Raw genomic sequence first — 23266 nt, 5'->3', positions numbered from 1 at the left:
CTAGCTTCAGGCCGTAAACCATGCAAATGGGTTTGCATAAAGACCCAGCTAGCTGTAATTGTCATTGCTCCTTCAGTTCGAGTATTTACGTTTGCTCAGTTTGGTACATTTACATTATCGATTTGTGTCAGATATTGTTACCGCAAAAGAACCCTCGCTCTTCGCTATGATTGCGAAACTCTGGACACTGTCTTTAGGCTTCGCTTGCTGCTTTCCTAACTGATTTCAGGGATGAAGCCACAGACGACTGTTTGTCCCGAGGACATCCGCACGGATGCGGGTGGACATGTTAAGGCTTCAGTACAAGTCGCTGCGGTAGAGCGGTGAAGCTGTAGTAGCGCTGTGCAGGGAGAATGCCATTATTGAACACAAAGAAAAAGGAACGTAAAAAAAAATAGGTGAACGACGTCGAGGAAAGGCGATTCTTGAGCAAGGGCGGAGCTTCTGCTAGTCTCTGTCGAAAGACGCCTTGACCTAATAAGACGATCATGGATTAATTCAACAATTTACTGTCGCAGGGCTGACAATTTTATTGAAGAATATGAAGTCAGGAGTGGGACGAAGAAAACTCTTCTGGCATTGCTTATTCCGCCGTGATGCTTGTATACACAGTATGCTTCAGGTCCTCAGTAGAAGTTTACAGGTTGAGACCGCCGCAAATCTTGGAACTAGCCTAAATTGAAGAGTTAATCACTGTAATCAAAGAACCGGTGCAGTGGTTGATTGGCGATAACGTCCGCCTGCTAGGCACGAGGTCGCAGGTTCAATTCAGTGCGCGGGCGGACGTATTTCGATGTATGCGAAAAAAAACCCTTATTACGCACTACGCGCACAGTAAATAAACCGAGGTCATCAAAATTATTCAGCAAGATGTAACACGAAAGAGCAGTAGTATATGCTGTAATGCTACTACCCCATAACGAATACGATTACCCATATGCCTTGCTGCAAGTCATCTTGAAAAAAATAAGTAATACGATGGCGCACTGAAATTGCCTACAGACAAAGGGAATCCAGTTTTGAGCTTTTAACTCCTGCCGCAATGAAGATGATCAGGGTTTCGAGTTAGGCTAACTGCAGTTTTTTTTACTTAAAGAACTTGCTGGTACTGCCAAAATACGGGAAGGTTGGCCCGAAAAGCGGTCTAGAACGGACTGCTATTGTCAGCAAGGTCTTTAGAAAGCTGCGTCTGAACTGCCGCTAAGTGAGAGGGGAGAATCGACGATGTAGAAAAATTATTTGGAAGGTTAACTGTAATGCGTTCTATCTTATACTTGTGTGACAAAATGGTTATTAGTGGCATGAGCATGGAGTTTGTTTGCATCTTGTTTCTGGCGCAGTACTTCCGGTTCACCTCCTAAGGTGATCGATGACGAAATTCAAAATAAATCAGAAAAAGAAAGAAAAAACAAGAATACAGTACAAAATTCACGGGTTTTATTATAGATATGATATCAGAGCATAAGTATAGTTACAAGTTGAGTTACTGAAGTCTCTGGAATAATCAGAATTAATTAGAAACCAGTCAGACGACCGGGGTCAAAATTTAGAATAAAGCGAAAAAAAATAGTGCCGTGCAAATTTCATTTGTTTCATTATAGATATGATATCAGAGCATACATTTGGTGACAAGTTGAGTTACTGAAGTGTCTGGAATAATTGGAATTAATTAGAAGTCACTGATTACTGCATACCAAAGCACAGAATTGTAGACTTTAGAGACCTGCTACGTGAGCATGACTACGACGAAATTCCTGGAAGCCCGGAAGTAGAAAGCGGTAGTAACGACCTCCATAATGACGTCACACACAAGAACATGGCATGACATTTAACCGGCTAATTAACGGTAAACAGTTGCCTCTGAGTTCGGTTCGTGCGTTGCGTTCGCCTAAAGTTAACCTAAAAAGACCAATGCTGAGGCGCGAGTGCCACTAAGAGACACCTACGTCAAAGATTAGGGTCACATACCATTTGTTTTTCGGTTTGTCTCGTCTGGCGAAACGGAAACACCTGCTGCAGCTGCACCCACACTGAGCTTTTGGCAGGACCTCAATTAGGGCTCGAGCGCCGATCTTCTGTGAAGAATACGTTGTAATGACATTATTTTTGCACTACATCTCCATACTGTAAGACGTAGGCCAATGCGATGTTTTCATTCCGAGCAATCGGGCAGACACTTCCCGAAGGAGAAGTGGACTAAAGAATGAGAATGAGTATATACATATATATAGTATATACAGATCACAATATGTGCAACAATGTTACACGACTACGTGTATGCAATCATTCTATAAGCCACGCTGATATCTTCAATTTCTCGAGCTCTCCACAGGCCTGAAAAATTGCATGAAAAACTACATGCTGATTCCAAATTAAGTTTTCGATTCGTGTTCATCGGAACCAAAACGCAGCGATGGAGGCAACGTGAATGATAGGTGATTATTAAATATCTTTATGTCGTAATAATCATGATTACGCGACATTTTTTTTGATGTGAAAGAATCAAATTGCCCACTGAGCGAAAAAGTCGACAGCGTCTGTAACAGAGAAACGGCGCCTAAATTCCCATTCGCTGCGGTACTACATCATGAGCCCACTTCGGCGGAGCAGATACGGCGACGCCACGGCGTGTTCAGAGGCTGTCCTCAAGTTGCTTGTGTTATCCGCTAGTTCCTTGACCGCGCAAACTCTCGCCTTCGTCCTAAATGCACCTCCGTAAGGCCAAACGAAAACGCGCCAAGCATATCCACATGCTCGCTTGTCCGCGAGGAGTGCATAACTCGGAGTATAGTGCTCAGCAGCGTTCAATTGAACATTAACGCTTTTGCATTGACAACTCATAAGAAGTGGTTGAGTGTCCTCGGATTTTTTGCAACGAAGCTGTAGAGGAAATTTCTACGACGGTTTTTGTGCGGCGAAGACCGGCGTGCGATGACGTGGTCTATATAGATCAAATGTAAATGCAACGCAATGCGTGTCGGAGCTACAAGTTTGCTTTGAAACGTCGGAATCAACATTCGAATAGAGAACAACTTATATGCGGGGTCTTTTCAAGCGAAGCTTGTATTGCCTCGCTTGTGTCCGCGTCGGTGTTGGTGTTGCCGTACGAAAAAAAAAAACTTAAGCCGCGCTAAAACAAAAATCGCTTGTTGGGCTGCGGATTCGAGCCCCTCAGGTTTGCGAGACGACCACGCTAAGCGATTCAGTCACTGACCGTTTTTTTATTGCATGAAATTATGAGTAGTGTCAATCAAAAAGACAGCAAGTAAAACACCATATGATTTGTTTATGTTATTAGGACCTCACTCATTATGGAGAAGCCGAATGATCGACAGACATGCCGAGCCACGTCGCTCGACAACGTCTGTCTTTCGAGAAGAGCCTGCTCAAGTGCGTAGTGTGGTTGCTACCTTTGATCCAGTTCCTGAATGGATTTCACGTCTGCACGCTTGTGTTTGCGCGAATTTTGAACTTTCATTGGACTGCGTAGCATGTTTACATTGGTTTCTCATGTATGTTCAGATGTAATTTTCAGCCACTGTCCCTTCGACATACCCGCCCTCTAAAGCGCGGTTTTACATGCATGAAGAAGTAGATGCAGTGCAAGGCGCGAGCCAATCACAGGCGCCGCCTCCCTCCGGAGGAGGGAAAGGGCGTGATCACGTGCTCACGCGCCTCGCACCCGCCGTTTCCTGCCAGTTCACGCCAGGCAGTCAGATTGGGAGGCAGGGTTTGGTTCGTCCTGCCGAAGAGCAGGCTGCGTTGAAGGAACGGAAGCGGCCCGCGCGTCGTGCATTCGGCCGAAAAACAGTCGGCATTTCATGAACATCTGCCGTAACCTCGCTAGAGAAAGGGCTCATAGTCGACGTGCCGACCTGGCCGTGAGGGAGCGCGAAGCCGAGGCGTTACGACAATGAAGAGCCGCGGATCCCGATCTTCGCTTGCACACCTCTTCACAGTAGTGAAAGGGCGGTCAATCTTTTTTAACCAGTAATTCGTAATTCTTGTTTCCCAAACCGCTTTATACCGGCTTTAGGTTCGAGGTTCGCCTAAAGTTTGTACTTCTGGGGCACTGAAATGCAGAGCGATTTCTGTATCGACTCACATTCCTCTAGTACTTCCGAGCTATGCGAGAAATCGATATATAAAACTTCGCTCTCCTTGATGCATCAGTTGTTAAGATTGACATTCATCTGTGAAGGGTTTTCTGCATCGAAGCTCTATGGAGGTTATGCATTGAGCTCGATCCGCGAGGCGGCGACAGTGTGGTGGGGCCAGCCGCGCCATGTTTACGGTCGCGGAGCGTCGGTAAAATGCTAGCGGTCTTTCTTGTGCTAACATCTGATCCCTATCTTTAGGCCCGCCGTTCCCTCTGTGGACTTAACCAGTCGAGTCGCTGATAGATGAGCGCGGATGTTTCGGTGTTTCGTACGCAATGCTGTTGGCATTTGTTTATTGAACTGTGCTGTGTTTGGCTGCAGCAACCACGCAAGAAAGAAGCCCGGCGATATGAATGTTGCCATGATTGGGTTCTTATCGATACCTGGTTACCTCTATTCTTCTCGACAGCCTCAATGTAAAAGAGCACAACAGCTATGTGCGAACGTGCCTCTGCAATGCCTGCCTTGTAGGTGCAGTGTGCGGCCAGCACGTCGCCGTCTTCTTTTACAAGAAGCCATGGTGTAAGTGGTTTTTCATTGAATGATTGTGAATGAAGAATCTGGGATGGCAAAAAAAAACTTATTTGGCAAGATCCCCAGAATTGACGTAACATAATATTACGGGGGCTGTGGAATCACAGTGCTTAGTTCTCGAGTGCTTTTTTTTTTTTCAGTGAAGCAAGATTACCTCTATCTTTAACGACACAAGTGGACAACACGCAGCCATTTCCGTAATGAGGGTGATCTTGTTACGCGAGCTCTTTGACGCGCGGCTGCTGTACCCAAGCATACAGCCGCGCCAGATTATTCTGGCCTTCCATCCACTTGTAGGCTTTCAACTGCTCGCGAGACACGAAGATCGTTGCATTCACAAGGTAATGTTTGATGGCTGTGAAATCCACGAGAGGCAGTAGTCTCCCCGCCTCCAGCCCCTCCTTTTTTTTCATCTGATAGCCACACAAGGTATCAGTTTATGAACCGATATAGCCGAGTACAGTCGTCAGCTCAGAACGGATGTGACGATTTGTGCATTTAACATATAACGTAAGGAAATTCTCAGATGTTACAATGAATAAGTACGCGTAACTAATTACTTGAGTGAATATTGTGTGCCCTCTTAAGTTACTGAGGACGTAGGTCACCGGCGCTTGTCTGTAACGCTATCTTGCGGGCGAGTAAAATGCCCCTAGCACATAAAGTTGACGTCCAAGGTTCGACGCAACCCCGTCTGGTGGGGATAAAACATAAGGAAACCGAGGTAAAGAAAGATGCCTACGCAAACAGCAAGAAATCAAACTTTCCTTCAAAAATGTTTTTATACTATCGGCGTAAACTATGCTGTTGCGGGAGATAAATTATTGTATATTTAAATCAACAGAGGCGTGGAACGTCGCCTTTGTTGCGGAAAGCCTAACCTGTACAGCTTCTCGACTAACTCGAAAGCAAGTAGAAACACTCGCAAGAACTAGACTTTCCCGTCGGCACCTCTGCTGTTTCCGCCTCGCGGAACTCGGAACTTGTCGTGCCGTGCTTAACCTTACCGCAGGAGTGCGCTGCGTCTGTCGGCTTCGCCACTCTTTGAACCGTCTCATTTGCTCGCCAACGTGACGCGATGTCTCTTCCGCGAAGAAGACGCCAAACGTATGCATGGCGAAGCTGACAGGGCAGCGTGCGACGGCGACGCGACGCCATCGGAAATTCGACGTGCGGCATCTTTTCCGCACGCATGCATAATCGCACCTGGCAGATGGCAGTCCGGACAGAGCACGACAGCCGCGTCAGGCGTCGTGCTCTGTCAGGCGTCGTGCTCGGAAACCGGCGATAGGAAAGCGCGGGTACGTGATGAGAACGAAGCGCTGCCTTCAATTATGCGCTTTCGTTCTTTTTCGATTCGCTTCAGGAAGATGCACAATATTTGGCGGGTGCGACAAATGGCATACGTTGGCGTGAGGCAACGCAGCTTCCATATCTTTCTGCTCCAGAACGAAATGCAGGCGTGGGTAAAGGAACAGTAAAATAAAGAACTAAAGAACACTAAATTAAAGAAGACGCAGCACGGCGATGCGGTAGGACCAAGTGGGCTGGCCATAAGCGGAAAATCACAGTTGCCCATAGCGAGCTGATGACCTCGCGATCTGTTAGAGTGTTAATCTCTGCTAAACCATTCAGGTGAGAAATATTGTTGGCCTACACTATAGGGAAACTTGCAGCGGGTCCGTTCCGAATAGAAATTCAAAATGAATACACCTATTAAATGACCCGAGAAAAAGAAATCATATTAAACGAAAATTGCAAATAAACTACACTGTATATTGCAAAGATTTGTAGGAGAATGTTTCTGAATACTACAAAGGCAAAAATATTCACAGAAGCTCAATGTTATTTCTTCTATTGACTAGAACTTCAGGATTTCGCATATCTGCCACAGTCAGTGTAACATGTAAAGTTTTTTAGGAGTGAAGTGCTAGTCTTTCAATACACAGACACGTAAAACAAAGAGCTAGCGCACACCTTATTGTGTGTCACTGCTTTAATTTGGGGACTTCTTGTGCAAAAAGGGAACTTTCTAGTCTCGTTTCTGTCGAAATACTTGTTCAAGCTTTACGCTTCATTTTTGGAGGGCTGGAAATTATGTCCATTTTTTTAGGTGTTCAAGAAGAAAGTTACAAAATGATAATAACGTGTCCTTAGCGATATTTTTTTGGACCATTCGCACGTCTACTAGGTAATGCTGCCCCAGTGAGCTTCACGTACGTTGGTCTGTTTTCATGGTCGAGGTGACGGCATGGGACGGAATGCCGTCTAGTGAAAAAAAGGTATCGAGCTGGGCGTTGCATTCCACTGATGCCCGAAACTTTTAATCTGAGTTCGTGTCATTATGATATTAGCCACAGTTTCCATGTTTTACCACTGTACGCTGAAATGTCTGATTTCGATGACCGCCGAAAACATAGAGGTTGGGCATTTCTTCACTACTGAAGCCGTGTAAGCCGCATTACGGAAGCCATGTAAATGCGCCTCAGAGATAAGGACGAAAGGAAGGACAAGAGACAATCGCTCAACTAGCTGTGTTGACCAACTCACGCTACTGCCGACTTCAAGGCCAGGCACTGATTGAAAGGACACGCTTAAATGGCCCCGAACGTTGGACTGAGTTTGAATCAGTCCTCCGTGTACAGTGCATTGGGTGCATGTTAAAGAAACCTTACCGCGTGCCAATCATATCTTGGTTTTGTCACGTAATACCAAAGAAATAAATTTTATTAAAGTTAATCAATGTCCATGTTCTGCGCTGTGAGATAGGTTGAGGTGTCCACTGCAAGAGTAATTTTTCTTTCTACTACGGCATTCTAAAACAAAACCACAGAATCAGAACTACGAGCTGAAATTGTACGTACGCACTGACTGACAGAAATTGTGGGTCGCTATATGGTGATTCTTTCTTCAATGCTGACTGGTCTTTATATGTTATATTTAGGGTAACTAGGAGTAAAGAACAAGAAAAGAGGGGGGAAAGTATATCGCGTTCATTTTCTACGTTAGGAATCGGGCAATGTTAACGTTGGTTCTTAAGAAGTTATATGAATGTTTATGGCGCAGGTAAGTGAAAACCCGTCCTTTTACACTTATAGCACTTAAGCTAATAATAATAATATTTGGGGTTTTACGTGCCAAAACCACTTTCTGATTATGAGGCACGCCGTAGTGGAGGACTCCGGAAATTTTGACCACCTGGGGTTCTTTAACGTGCACCTAAATCTAAGCACACGGGTGTTTTCGCATTTCGCCCCCATCGAAATGCGGCCGCCGTAGCCGAGCACTTAAGCTAGACACGCTTTAAAACATCGAACTGAAGAAATAGGCCGTATGAACTCGGTCAGAGGCGCGTTTTTGTTAATCGTATCTGAGGATACCTACTTCACTTTTTCATTTGTGAAGTTCGCGCAATCATTGGAACAGGCTTTGAGTCATTCTAACTATGTACTTTACAATATATTTTAACATATACTTTTTTTTATTTCCGCCGTTTTATTTACAGAGGTATTTCCCCAGTGTGATAGCGTTCTTGAACGCTCATTCTACAAGCGCCAGCGAATACTTAAATAAGAACTAAGGCGCCTAATCCGCCAGAGCCAAAGTTAGCTCAGTCAGCATTAGTAATGCATCGTAACTACAGCCAGTGACCTGATTTGGAGCGCGGCGAGACGTCTGCGGGGCTGTCGCTTAACGGTCTGGCAGGGGGCATTTCTTAATCCAAATGCTATAAGAAATGTTGCATAAGCCGTGCGCAGACAGGAATGGTACGACGCATGAAAAGTGATCCTTGACGCAACCGCGTTTCAACATTCGGGCTTCGTTTCATAGCGTCGCCTTGGGAATGGATTTAAAATGGTGCGACGATGGAGGCACAGCGAGTGACCACAGGCAACGCTCCACGTGCTCCGCGAGTTCTCTTGCTGCGACTACAGCACACGTGGCGGCACTAGGCCATCAACAAAAAATCAACAAAATAATAACTAAAAGCAGCAAACCTGTTCATTGTGCAGGTTATAGATAGGCGCCACCGCAGCTTACATTTTATTTTGTATTTTTTTTCTTATCGAGAGCCATATGCGGGATCTGCATGCTTAAATTCGGCTGTAAATTCTAGACTTCTTTTTGCCCCAGACAATGTTTTCCACAGGTGCAAGTTTGTTTCTTCAAATAGATTGGTCAAACCAAATTTCTTACTCATGATTTGAACACGAATTTTATACTGAGAAGCATTGCGCTCAGTTAACAGAATGCAGACCAGTGTTGACTTAATGCGACGATAGGTTGAAAAGCCCCAAAAGCCTCGCAATGAGTTTTCTCTGTAATTCTTTTCCCCACTTGTTGAACCACTCGCTGCATGAACAGAGTGCAAAAATAAATGAATCAAATAATGAACAAAAATGTAATGAGTGAATGATGGCTGGTGTTAAGAAAGTGGTAGAAAAATAATTGGCCTTTGAAAGATGCTCTGTAGCCCTCTGGCGATCCGGCATCCCCCTTGTCTATAATCGTGACATGCGCTCTGCACACGCAGGCACTTCAAGCTGGAAGCCGAGCTGGCCTCCATGACATGGAAGATCCGTTGGGACGAGATCTCCAGCTCTCCACCGGGCCACTTCAAGAAATTCGGTTCTCGAATGAGCCTGACGAGAGCCAGCCTCGCTGTGAGTCTTTCGAGAGCAGCGCGCTGCCTCCTTTGACCCGCTTTGAATCACTCGACCCGCGGGAAGCCCCAATTAGCTCTTTGCGCAAGCCGACGCGACCCCGTTGAGAGTGCAGTTCAAGTGCGCCAGATATGACAGCTCGCTGGTTCCGGCTAATACGAATCTCCAGCTCGAAAAGATGCCAGGCGTTGGCTGCGTGGCTGTCGTTGCGCGACTGCGCAGTCCTTACTAAATATCCGGTACTTCTCTACTGCGTACACGTTGACTGCTGGAATCAGTGACTGGAACCGGTTGCAAAATTTTACGAAAAAATACAAGTTCAACAGCAAAAAAAAAAAAAAAGGAAAGAAACAGTGCGATTCCATTCTGTGAAGGTGGATGACCAGCGAAGCTGTTTAGCTCACGAAACATAGGTGACCCAGAATATTGAATAAAGCTAGGAACATATTTATGTCGTAATCTGTGGTTATCGTGGCGATATAGGTACGCACAGACATTCGCGTATCACCTCTGTTATTAAATGTGTGCGTCGCGTAAGACAATGAGTGGCTCATATCCCCGTAAACGCGGCCACAAAAGTGAAATTCTATGCTGGAATGACGGGCGGCAACGGAGCGATCCGTGGAAGACGACGACGACGATGAACGCGCGAGCAGCGCGTTTGCGCGGTTGGCGCCGAGAATTTTTTGAGAGTCCTTTTTTGCAAAAGTTGTAGAAAACATTTTCAAGAAAACATCGGTTCTTAACCTTGTGGCCAAGACCTCTTTAGGTCCTACGTGTGACAAGTGTAGTTCAAGGGTACGTTACAGGTCCCCGAACCCACAGGGGTGTGTGTCATTGAGCTTGGACCCTTTATGCACTATCACCAGGATCGGCACACATGATGATTTGTTTTTGTCAACATCTCGGGGACACATCTTTTTCCAGATCCTAGCCATAGACAGCTTCGTTGTAATAAAACCGATGCTTTCAACCATGGCTGATTCAAACGTGCAAAAAGAGTCCCTTAGCAAACAGGAATAAACTGATACGCCCTACGGTCGTTACTCGTGCCCGTGGCACGAAGGATTGCAACCAATTTTGATTCACGATGCTTTTGACAATCTAGCTTCCTTACTCACGGGTTCTCGATGAGCCCTGTGACATAATAATAAAGAAATATGCACATTTGTCATTTTGGTTTTTATGACAATTATGGTGTGCTCAAAAGAGGGAGTTAGCTACTCATGTTTCAGTGTGCACAGCTCCAGGATGAGAAAAATTATTTCTTTGTTACAGCCGTATTTCATGAAACGTTCAGACTATGATCTGTCTATCACTTTTTGTTCTGTATATAGTAAGTAGCCCATTGTGTTGAAAGGTATTTACTTGCAACGTTGCCGTTTTCTTCACCACTTTACGTTGTCAAATCTGCGATGTCACATATTCTTTAAAAGACCCACGACACTTCAAATTAACCTCAGTGATGGCCGGAACCAAGGAAGACCTTGTGTTTCATCTTTTTGAGAAAAAATATTTAGAAGGTCACTCCGATACAAGATCACACCAATAAATGGCTCTCTTGGCAAAGTAGAAGTTGTGATTAGGTTAGGTATTATCGGCGAGAACAAAGCGAGCATTGGGCTGGGCAGGTCCCCTTCGCCAGTTTGGCATGCCTGTCTCATCACCAACCTTACTAATTGAATTAATAATTCCAACTTGCCGCAGGTGGGAACTTGTGCACCTGCGGCAAGTTGCTTTTTCATCTACTTTCTTTGCCATTCATTTATTATTTATTTAATTCAATCAGTAAGTACAAGTGATTTCCTCGATGTTGTCGTTGGTGTCACTGTTTGTTGGCTTCTCATGATACGATTAATAAATATCGGGCCCCTCGGTTAACGCCCTTTCTTCTCGTTCCTCACCAACCAAGTTATTTAAGCTGTAAAGTGCTAACATTCTTTTTTTGTGATTGTAGTAGTATCTTGTATGTTTAATAAACATTGTTTTTTTCTGAGTATTCTCCCTCCTGTATTCAGGCCACCCCACTCACCGAACAAATTTTCTCAGTAATTTCACAGCACATACATATCGCAAGCACGCCTACGTACCAAAACAAGAGTGTTTAATAGCCATACTTATATCCACGAATATGACACGGTGAATGGTAATTACGATCCTGGGCAGCAGATAAAACTAATAAAACATTTCTATACAGACAGGCATTACATACAAGCTGTAAGCCATTGAAGCTCTGTCATGACACAAAGTGAATGTGTTTCCCGAACGTAAAGTTGTAAAGTTGTGCACAAAGGTGTTACACACAACAAAAACACACAGGTTAGTCGCTGATTGCATCATCAGAATCAAGGTAACAAGACAGCCTGCATATCACGTTTCCTTATTTGCTTTTCCCAGAGTTCGAACTCTTCAGAAGCTATCTTCTTCGGTGGCCGGCGCCAAGTTTTTATCGGCACTGGTTTCTACAAGGTGAGTAGACATTGACACGACCCTTTTCAAATGTCTCCCTACCATCTCACAAATCTCTCGGCATTTTACCCTGACTCATACCCAGGACCAAGTTGTTGCGATAAGACCTTTCAACAAGATGAAGCTGGAAATCACACGATCACTGCTAATGGAGCTGAAAAACGTAAGTATACTTTACTTTGCCGTCCAGTCACAAGAATATAAAAGGCGGTGCCCTAAAAGAGAGAAAAAAAAAAACATGTCAACCAGCTGAAAGTAGCCAAATATGCAGAGAAAATGCTTATTGGTTCTTGAGAAAAAAATCGTAGCTGAACAATGATTATGCCTTGTCCGAGGATCTAAACCAGGCCAACACCTTTCCGGGGCGCTCTTTTCAACCATTTGAGCTAACCAGGAAGCCAGCATAAGCTTAAGCCAGGCCGAAATAATAGACAACTCTAACTCAAGGGCAGTCAATATGGTGAATAATTTCCGCGGAAATAAACCTTCTTATAATTTTTGTGTGATAAAAAAGGCTTGTGTACAGCACATAGAATAAAGATTATTAATTTCTATCTTCCCTTTCTGCTATCGAGAACTTAACCATGTAACACCTTAACAACATCGTGATATACGTATAATAATTTGGAGATAATCTGGCCGCAAAGCACAGAATACAATCAATTAAGTTCTCGGGTTTTGCGTGTTAAAACCACAATATGATTGTGAGGCACACCGTAGCGGGAGACTCTAGATTGATGTCGACCACCTCAGGTTCTTTCACGTGCGGCTTAATCCACTTACATGAGCCTTCTTGCATCGGCCTCGCATCGAAGTGCGGCCATCGCGGCAGCAAAGAGCATCATATGACGCTTTTCTTAAAACAAATTTTTCTCATCTGCAACACTGAATTTCACGCCCGGCTTCTCAGTTCAAAACACGGCGTAACAAAGTAATTCAAGGAAAATGGCGGCTGGATTTCCATCATTTCCTATCAGTTGGGGTTGAAACTTTATCGGATGAAATTTTCGAAAGGGTGGCTTGGCGGTCAGCTTTCGGACTAGATCTCGCCGAACATAAGACTTGTTGTTGTTGACTGTAGTGGTCATATAACTGTCATTCAGGGAAAACGATGGTTGCTGTACTATTTCATGTTGCGTTCAAATTCAATGGTCACGTCAAGCTTCAGCGTCACTCCATGTAAAAAAAAATTAAAACAACTTGTTCACATTCGCTTCAGGCCATAGAGAGTACATTCGAACATAACAAAAGTATCGAAGTCTAAGTTGAGTAAAATAGTTAGTGGGGTAATTACTGAATTACCAATTGGTTTGCTCAGCAATCCACAACTGGAAACTTTATCTATTGTACCAAAAACGCTAACATCGGCCAGTAAGTGTGCCCTGCTTAAAGCAGAATTTTAAGATATGAAGTCTGGCGAATGAAAAATGATTTGCTCAGCTTTGCGGAGTTATTCTGTTTTGTACTAGGGCACGTCGCCGTGATTAAGGACTAACACATCCTGCTGGTCGTTCATTGGAAACTGTTGCGTGACTCATGAAGGCGTTATTTCCGCTTTCAGATGAAAGATCTGCAGCACGATCATATCGTACGCTTTCTGGGAATCTGCGAAGAACCTCCTCACTGCTGTCTGGTCACGGAATACTGTCCGCGAGGAAGTTTGCAGGTGGGCGATTCTTTGCTGTTGGGAATTGGGACTAGGAAGTTTAATCCTTCTTGTAGCTCTGTAATATAATGGAGGCAAAAATTCGGGCAACGAGTTCATTTTTTTTTTGCATCGGAACGCAATGGCAGCAAATTATTTTTTCTTATTTTCTTCGAATAAGAATAAAGACACAGTACCTACTTTAGTTCAGCGCAAAACGAGACGGAAACGGAAAAGGGAGCTGTTACCAGCAGCCACGAGATGTTTAGCTAGGTGTATCTTTCAACTAGCATTTACGTGACTGCAGCCGTTTGAATCCGTGATTACATGATGCTACGTATATGCTTGAGATGATTTACTGGTATTAATAAAAAATGCCACGAGTACTTACCACACATTTGTGCGTTTTTTAGGACATTCTTGAAAACGACGAGATCAAGCTCGACTGGATGTTTCGCTATTCGCTCATGCACGACATTGTAAAGGTAAGCCCATACTTTAAAGGAGGGGTCCTAGCTACCAGGAGTAAGAGCTACGAAAGCACTGGGGTAGTAACGTCACGTAGACGGTAGTTCATGTTCTACGTAATGGTGACCTAATCATAATGTCTTTGCAGACATTATATTACACCATACGAAAATATCAGTGTTCAGCGCAGTAGCCCATAACCAATGACTTAGAAGTTGACTAGGTAAGAGGCAATTAAAACTATATTCTTCTTCCTTCACTCTAATAGAACCTTCTGTAAGATTAAATAAAGGGGAGTGTAACAATATCGCAGTAAAGTGGAAATCTGGGCAGGCTAGAGTTGATACATTTTTTGAATCAGCGCAGAAAATGACGGCAACACAAAAAGGAAGTACAGGACGAGCGCTGTGTAACAACTGAACTATAAAAGAAAAAAAAACGCGAACAAACAGGAGACGCCATCTGCCTGCGCATGTCATTAGGTCACATGGAATAAATCTCCAAGCATTTGAGTCTCCCAATATAGCCAAAAGATGGACGGCACGGAAGCGTAATTATCGCGCGTCGTTTTGTATATGTAGTGAAAGCCTCGTATGTGAAAATCAGTGCGAAGTTTTCCGCGCTGATTCAAAGAATAATTTTATATTCATATTTATTTATTTATACTGCAATCCCCACCGGGATTTCAGCAGGGTGCGATGCAATACACGAGAGAAAATACAACATAATGGCAAACAAAATATATGTACATGCCTAGGTCACAGTGAAGAAAGAACACAAAAAATGTAGGCACAGCATTCTGCAAATGTGCAAATGAAACAGAGGAACAACCAGCGCATATATCATATAGACAGTCACTATAAAAATAACTAATCATGTTTCAGCCATCAAGAAGGGATGCGAAAGCTGACAAATAGTCTGCTTGAATGATGAGGTTATTCCAGTCTCACAGTTCGTGGAAAAAAATGAATACTTGAAAGAGTCATTATGAGAACGAAAAGGTGTTATCGTTAGTTCATGTCCTTGGCGTGTTGAATAACCTGAAGAAAATGTAATTCATTCACTAACGTCGACTTTATAGTGCCCCTTAACTAATTGGTATAAAAATTTTAGTGGTGATGAGTGGTTCCTATCGGATAACGGGGTTAGGTTACCGCGAGTTTGTAGTTCAACCGCTGAGCTGCGTTGAAAATTGTTATAAATGAATTGTACGGCTTTTTTTTGGATATTCTCTAGTTTCAGAATATCACCTTTTGTGTAGGGGTCCCATATTATAGCAGCGTAGTCTAACACTGGAAGGACAATGGATTTGTATACTAATCTTCTTACAGCAGGGGTAGCCAGAGTTAACGTTCTTTTTAAAAAGAATAACTTTCTATAAGCATTCGCTGTAACGCAGTGAATATGTTTATTCCACCTAAGATTGTTTGAAATTCATAGCCCAAGATATTTGTATTCAGACACTTCAGACAAAAGCATATTATTAAAATTGTACGGAAACGATAAGGGCTTCTTCTTTAGAGTGATCCCCATAAAAAACAGTCTTGTCGAAGTTCATACACATATACCACCGCTTACACCAAGAAGCAACACGCTGAAAAAACACCAAAAAGCAATACGCTGTTTAACAATGCCTGATCAGATCGATCATTAACCTCCCTATACAGAACACAGTCGTCCGCGTGAAATTTTATTTTGACAGAGATGTCTTGTACCATGTCGCTTATATACATAAGAAAAAGGAGTGGCCCTAGGACCGAGCCTTGTGGGACACCTGATTTTACTGGTAATTGGTTAGATTGATGGCCTTTGAATGCAACAAACTGGTGGCGATTGTTCAGGTACGCTGAAATCCAGTTGACAAGTTGAGAGTTTCTAAGCAGACTATGTAATTTAAATAACAATTTACTCTGTGATACTTTGTCGACAGCTTTCGAAAAGTCCATAAAAATTGCATCACTTTGTTTTATGTTATTTACAGATACGGCAAAGTATCTTTAATGTAACCATATCACACAAAATATCGCACAAAACCACCCGGCAGGTGTGCCGGGTGGTTGGCACACAAACTCATTTTGTCTTTTACCAGCTCTCATAATGTCAAGTTCAAAGTTGTCAGTGTTAGCATTTTAGTTTAAAGTTGCAGAGCAACTTAAGTATCCTTGCGTGCATTGAATGCGGAAGCAGTATGGCTCTTCTGCGCGATACTTTTTCTCTGGCTATGTCCTCGAATCGGGCAAAGTCAATTTTGAAGATGGGTCAAGTCAATTTTGCGAGTGGACCAGGTAGGTTTTGAACGTGGGTCAGCTAATGTTTCGAATTGGGCAAAGTCAATGTTGGGGTTGGGCCACCCAAATTTTGGGGATGGGTCAAGTCAACTTTGGGAATGGGCCAGCTTGGTTTTGAACGTGGGTTAACTCAATTTTGGAAATAGCGACAGCCAATTTGGGGATGGGCCACCGAAATTTTGGGGGTGGGATAAATCAATTTTGCGAGTGGGCCAGGTCGATTTCGAATGTGGATAAAGTCAACTTTCGAATTGGGCGAACTCAATTTTGGGGGTAGGCCACGCAAATTTTTGGGATGGGCCAAGTCAATTCTGGTTGTGGGCCAGGTCTGTTTTGAAGGTGGGTCAACTCAATTTTTGAATTGCACAAAGTCATTCTGTTCGGGCTACAGCGTCTGACCGACGCCGTGTCTAATCAGCGTGAGATTTCGCAGTGCTACTCGCAGCAGGTCCAACAACGGGAATGTACCCTCATCTGTTGGTCACATGGGCTTTGATACCATTGGATGTTAACGCAGGACGCCGGGTTTTCTGCTTCATGGGAACATGATTGTTCCACATTAAAAGAACAAGCATGTTGATGCATAGCGGAGACTCAATACTGTTCCTTAACTCCAGCGGGCCTTATTCTCGTCCACTAAACCTCGTCAGACTCGTAAAGCAAGTCTAGAAATTCAAGTCGGTGGTTCGTTTGCGTAAACTTATCAAAAAGTGCAGCGTTTTAGTTTGTGAAAATACTGTGGGCGATGTTAGCCTAGTTTTAACACATAGAGCAGTCAATTTTTTCAATGATGTAAGACATGTATCAGAGGCCTATTGTTCGAAGGGCGTATTTATTGCAATACAAGTGTAGTAGTACTGTATAGTGTATGCCTAGTTTTAACCTGTTGAACGATGGCCAAAGAATAAACCTAACAGGAGAAAACTGGAGTACTGCTGCCGTGCAATCCCTCCTGCCTTACATTTGATTTAATTTGCATGATTTGTTGCTGACAACAGGAAATTGCAAGAAAATAAAAGGGATTTGTTTATACAACTTTAGAATTACCAGTTTTATTTTTTAAAATTCTGTGCGTCTTGATGAATATTCTCTTTGGAGCCTTTCTTTTCGTACTGTTAATGATTTTCTCCATGGTAATATCAATACATTCGTATACCTTCCACAGTAATCTAGTGGGATAAGAACGACAACCAAAAGTTACGGTGGTGGAGCATAAGGCACCATTGAAGATAATGTGCTTAAAGCTACATTCTTGCCTGACCATGAATTTACGAACGACAGCTTTAAAAATACTACAGAAATCTTTAACGGAATGCATAAATCTTACAGAAAACAAAACCAACGAAGGCATCACCATGTGTTCGAAACAGAAGTAGGAAGTGGCAAATATCGAAACAAAGCACTCTATTCGTGTCCCTGCCTCAAAATTATCGGTTTTTTAGCTTCTGTGCTCATGAAGAAACAATAATTTTTACCCTAGAACACAGATCGGCAGGTGCCCGCTTCGGACATTATGAATAACGACGCAAAGTATCAAGTGGACAAAGAGGTACTAAGTTATTAAGTTTCTTTTTTTTTTACAAGCTTCTTTGTTTTGTTTATGATGAGGCAACATTGACAGGTCTTGTTGGAAACGGAGCCCGTCACCATCTTTTTCTTTTTCTGGCTTAATTTCCAGGGCATGGCGTACTTGCACAATAGCGTCATTCACAGCCACGGAAATCTGAAGTCGTCAAACTGTGTGGTCGACAGCCGATTCGTGTTGAAGATCACCGACTTCGGACTTCATTCCCTCCGTTCATCCGACTCGAACGAGAACCATGACTCCTACGCCTACTGGAGACGTGCGTAGTTTATTTTTTAAATTATTATTATAATATAGGAAAAAATATGGTGTACAAGCTACCTACTAACACGTAATTTTTGAATGCCATTACGCTGTGCGCCTGTCTACCTAAGAGCGTTTTACTTTATGCTGCGTTCACGTTAAGCAATGTATGTTTTCTCCTAATTCTCATCACACCTCGCTCTCAAGCTTTTTTTGTATTGTCACTTTAAAAATACAGGCGGAAAAAACGGTGCAGTCGATAAACTACTTTAGTTAATTAACCGGTCGTGCATCATTTCGCTCCAAGAGAAGAAAAGAGGAATACTTTAGTGCAAGCCTAATATAATCGTAATTTTTATGGCACTGTTACTACAAAACTCATGCTTTCGAACTAGCGCAAAAGCACAGGTTGCATGAAATATGTTATGGTTGTTTTGCAATTCTTCACAAACGCCTCCTTTCACTCTAGTAAATATTTTGACAGGATCTGGTCGCGTTGCAAAAGAAAATTTTGTTGTCCAACTCACGGCAACGGTATGCTGCAAATGGCGTCCCTAAAAGGCCAAACCCACGTTCGGCCATTTTGTCCGTTGCTGAACGCGCGAAACTCCCACTGAACAACCTGCAACTCAAATAAACGTCGAACTGCAGTTTTAGATGCCATTTGGTTTATTTTTATCTGGCAACTTCGTGCTTATTCACCATCGTGAATATAACGGCGGCGCTATTGAGAAGCCCGATGTTATTACGCCATGAAATCGGAAATCGATGGACAACCACACCTCATGAACTTCGTTATTTGGGTCATACAGGTGCACACTACCGCTGTCAGCAGAGCTCATTAAACTGCGCAAGGATTACTAAAAATATACTTCAAAAAATTATTGACAAATGGAGCAGCGATTTCGAGGTGGTTGTAACGAATACGGCGACATCAAACTTAGCCCTTTACCGTTTTCATAGCACGGTTGGAGATACAACGCGCATAAAACGTGAAATATCTGAGTTAATGCTCCCTATAGTGAGAGCGAACGTCCACCTTAATCGTTTTAATTAGGTGCTCTGATATTATACTATTCACCAAGGAGAGGTAACAAGCAAGACATTTCGGGGCATAATTACTCAGTGTGAACAAACACGCCGTCGCCGGCATTAAAATATAGTGCGGGCTGTATTAATCCTTGTCTGGCATGATTTCCTCACAAGAGAAACGCTGTACGAATACGCGTAAAAATTACAGGGGCCACTCAGTTTTAATGCTCTGTTCAGTCATTAAACCGAAGATAATGTAATGGGAGAAAACCATATTTTAGGTTAATGGAAATTGCGAATATAACACACCATCAACTCCGCAGAATGAAACAGGACCAGCCATCAAAGTTGCATATATTAGTCGATAAAAGCATTAGCTGAATATCATCAAGCTTATTTTGTCTTTTCGACTGTATGAAATGATAGTATACGTTTAACGCTTCCAAGCTCTTGGCGACACGTCATCAGCAATACACGAGCTGCAAGTAAGATTACAAAACGAGTAATGGTCCTAGACACGGCGGGATACTCTGCAATATAAAAGTATTATGTTGAAAACGCTAATGACGTAGAGCTATGGTAAGTTACTTATTCGAAAGACGAACGATATCTAGAGTATTTGCAATATCTAAACCAACATACATATATAGCTACAGTGGCCGTGCATCGCAAAATTCTGTTACCAGTTTTCGAGACTCGTAAGGCATCTTGTGGTTCTTCACCAAAATCTATAACCGTCACTGCGCATATGAAGACTGCAAATGTACATTTTTGTGGCCGTAAATAGTGGTTCAGTCACTGGAGTGACGTGAGCTGGATGGCAAGTTGGGGAAATGTTCTTGTTATTTGTCGACGTCCTCTTCTTTGTCCCTGATTGAATACCATTACTGTGTTCACTGTCTGTCTACTAATTCACTTCAAGATAACCAGTTCTTTATAATAACGCTAATGAATACATTGTAGGATAAAAGTAGAGAAAAGGTACGTATCTTCGGTGATCCTTAATCCATCAAAACAAATATTGTAGGAGAGTCACTTAAGATGATGTGCACAACTTTGTTGCTTAAGCAAGAGTGTCAGGGCACTACGAATTACGCTAAATAAAAATTTGCATATTGCTTCAGCAAGCACCCAAACAGCAGCGCAGCAACATTATTAAAGACAGGAAATTTGTTAAAATGCATGGCAAACCACTCTCTGATAATTTGCAGTGCGCGAACGCCTGTGACAACAAGCGCTGTGACAATGGACTTATAGAATGAACACAATAGCTTCTCCGGTTCTCGGTGATCCTTTTGTGCTTATAGCAGTGTTGTGACGAGACAAAGCGAAATGTGTCACTGTTAAGATTAGGCAAACTATACGTGAATAATTTGCCTACTCACTTAATTTTTGTCTAGCCTTTTCTGCTTCCTTATTATTCCTTTCTCTATTGAAGCTTTTTCATTAAGATGAATCGTTAGCCCGGGACTCCTATCCAAACGCATAACAGCGGATAAATCGTAGAAACCGCAACAACTGCAACAAATTTGATTGGGTTTGGTGCACCTAAAAGAAAAATGTTGCAATATAGGGAATGTAGTACGGATATTTGTGTTTAAGCCACCAATTAAATAAAAGAATTGTTAAACATTGCAAAATTAAAAAAGAAGGGGGTGGGGTATGAAGTTTCTAACTCAATAACACAGCAATAAAAAAACGATAGCACAATTGCGTTATATACTTAAAGGGAAGAAAATTAATGTATCATACACCGCTTTGAAGTATAGCACCTATTTGTAAGGCTTCTGCAAAACTCTAATAAACAAACTAACAATTCCGTGTAAGCTGTAAATTGTTGTAGAAAATTTGTTTGCAGGAGTTTCCCTAACAGATGCAGCTTACATAACAGTGATATCTGTTTTTCATGCACAGTTACGGGATTGTAAACTAGAAATTTTTTTATGCCTTCCAGTTTTAGTGAATTTTAGTAAAAGAGTCCCCGGCCCTAAATTCAGAGTTTGCTTCCTACAGACACTACAATTTAACTTTCTCTTTTAAGTGCACAAAGTTTAATTCACATCAGTCCTGAAGTCGCCTCATAAAAGCATTTCTGCATTTTACAAGTGTTTGAATAGAGACATCGGAGCTTACCCCAAACTAAAGCTTCCTCTTAAATACAGCAGTTAGAATTAATTATTTAAGGGTATTGCCACGTGGCGACTGGGCAAGAAAATGGGCACACATGTGCCCTTGTCATGACTCATGGGCTGGCAAGTGATGCAAACTGCATTAGACAAACACGTATTCGACGATTGTGGCCGTTACAACGCCCATATGTGATAGTTTGGCCATCTCGTATAGTTATTTCTATAGAGATTGCCGTGTAGGTGCAGCGATGCTATATGCATTCACGAAAATACACGGACTGAGACACGCGGGAAGGTATTTTTAATACCTACCCGCCATTAATCTCTGTAATGGCGTTTTTCACTGGTCGATTCAGAGCAGGATTTCTTGCTCCATGGCAAGGAATCCGAATTTCACTGGTGCAACTGGAGCGGGTTCGCGCGTTCCACTGGTCGTTTCGGATCAACTCCTCCGCGCCGAATCGCTCTCACTTGCTCCGCCGCCGAAGCGCCGATTCGGGCGGAAATAGCTCGCGTCACTTCCGTCTTCAAGCGAAATCGGTACCCGGTTGGTACGCTAAACATCGCTTCGCAAGATAGATGCGTTCGGTGCTGCTGCAGAGCTCGCGTTTAGTGATGAGAGCTCGAACGACAACGATTATGAGGTGACGCAGGTGCTGTACGAAACATTCTATGCACGTTGTCCATGCACAATCCTTGCGGGCGCGACATGGAAATGACGGACTCTGCGACTGCCGCGGTCAAATTACGCACGGGGGACGGAGAGTTTGGTTGCCGTGGAAACGTACAGAGCGGAAGTCGGGCATGGTTTCCGGAACCGGGTCATGTGATGTGTACGCAGACTTCCCGTGTGATCCCCCGTGGAGCGTTTTGCGCTCCGCTGGCCGATTCGTATTTGTGAAACCCGAGCGCTCGCTCGAGGATTTCGGCGGCCGCTCCAGATCGACCAGTTAAAAACGCCATTTTCGGAGTGGAACTTCCCTAAATGTTAGAAAACATATTGTCTTTTTGTTTTAATTGGAGCAATCAATGTTGATTAAGTCCAACTCAATTTAATTTGTCTTATGTTTGTAGCGCTCCACCTTTACAAAAAATTTTATACAAAGCCTATAGACATTTGTCTATGAAGTTTGTAGACCGTGTATAGATATCTTTTAGACTAGTCTATGCAGTCTATAGACTTATGGCTTTGCACTTTTTATAGACTAGATTATCGAAAAGTCTGAGTCTATAGATTGTCACTACAGATTAATGAAAATTCACGTTTGTAGACAACTGTCTACAGAATGTCTATAGAGTAAAGTGTATAGGCCCATACAGTTCTACTTTTGTAGACTGAATTCTATGCAATTTCTATAGACAAATGTCTATAGACTGTCTATACACTATTCCTATAGACCAGTCCATGGACTTTTGACCGTACACTTTTTATAGATTAGTCTATATATTGTCGGGGTCTATAGAAACACTATGACTGTTTATAGATTAATGAAAACTCACGTTTGTAGATAAAAGTCTGCAGAATGTCTATAGACAAAAGTAAAGAGGGTCTCGACCCGCGGGCCGCCCTGCATCCAGCTTTGATCCCCCCGCTACCCCTTGGGTGCCCTGGAGATCCTGCGCCGCCTGCTCACCTGAGGCCTCCGTTTGCTGGTTACACATGGCCTCCTGGAGCAGTGCTTCTAAAGAATGCAATCTATCATCGCGACGAAAAATGCTCTGAGCTATTGTATGGACCTGAAACGCACACTTGGATGAATGCGCTATGTGTAAAAGTCGTTACAGGGCCCGTCAGGCCCTTGCATTATCACCAGCGACGATGAGTAATACAGTGCATTTGTAGCGTATCTTCCAGCGCACCGCCAAATGGGGTACCTGCACACATGTTAGTGCAAATTTTCTCTTATAGTTCAAAGCAATCAGTACAGCAATGGCGTACGCATATGCGCGGCCACGCAGTCATACCACCTGCGAAGGACTGGGCAGGCTCAGAGGATTTGGCGCATACTTTAAGTGAATGTGAAAGTTTGATGAGCGTATAGTGCAGGA

The 23266-nt window shown here is 43.1% G+C and overlaps 1 protein-coding gene across 1 annotated transcript in view; it reads left to right on the top strand.

The window, feature by feature from the left end:
• The window catches only part of LOC142582444 (atrial natriuretic peptide receptor 1-like), a 173556-nt gene that overhangs the window by 109717 nt on the left and 40573 nt on the right, over window positions 1-23266 (top strand). Inside the window, exons 8-13 of the mRNA XM_075692167.1 lie at window positions 9229-9358; window positions 11756-11827; window positions 11913-11990; window positions 13389-13493; window positions 13886-13957; window positions 17907-18072. Of these exons, the coding sequence (XP_075548282.1) occupies window positions 9229-9358; window positions 11756-11827; window positions 11913-11990; window positions 13389-13493; window positions 13886-13957; window positions 17907-18072 (623 nt within the window). The remainder of the gene's footprint in view (window positions 1-9228; window positions 9359-11755; window positions 11828-11912; window positions 11991-13388; window positions 13494-13885; window positions 13958-17906; window positions 18073-23266) is intronic.

Source organism: Dermacentor variabilis, chromosome 5 (assembly GCF_050947875.1).
Source record: "Dermacentor variabilis isolate Ectoservices chromosome 5, ASM5094787v1, whole genome shotgun sequence".
Lineage (NCBI taxonomy): Eukaryota > Metazoa > Arthropoda > Arachnida > Ixodida > Ixodidae > Dermacentor > Dermacentor variabilis.
Note: the sequence above shows the minus strand (reverse complement) of the source record. Positions and strands in the feature narration are given on the sequence as shown.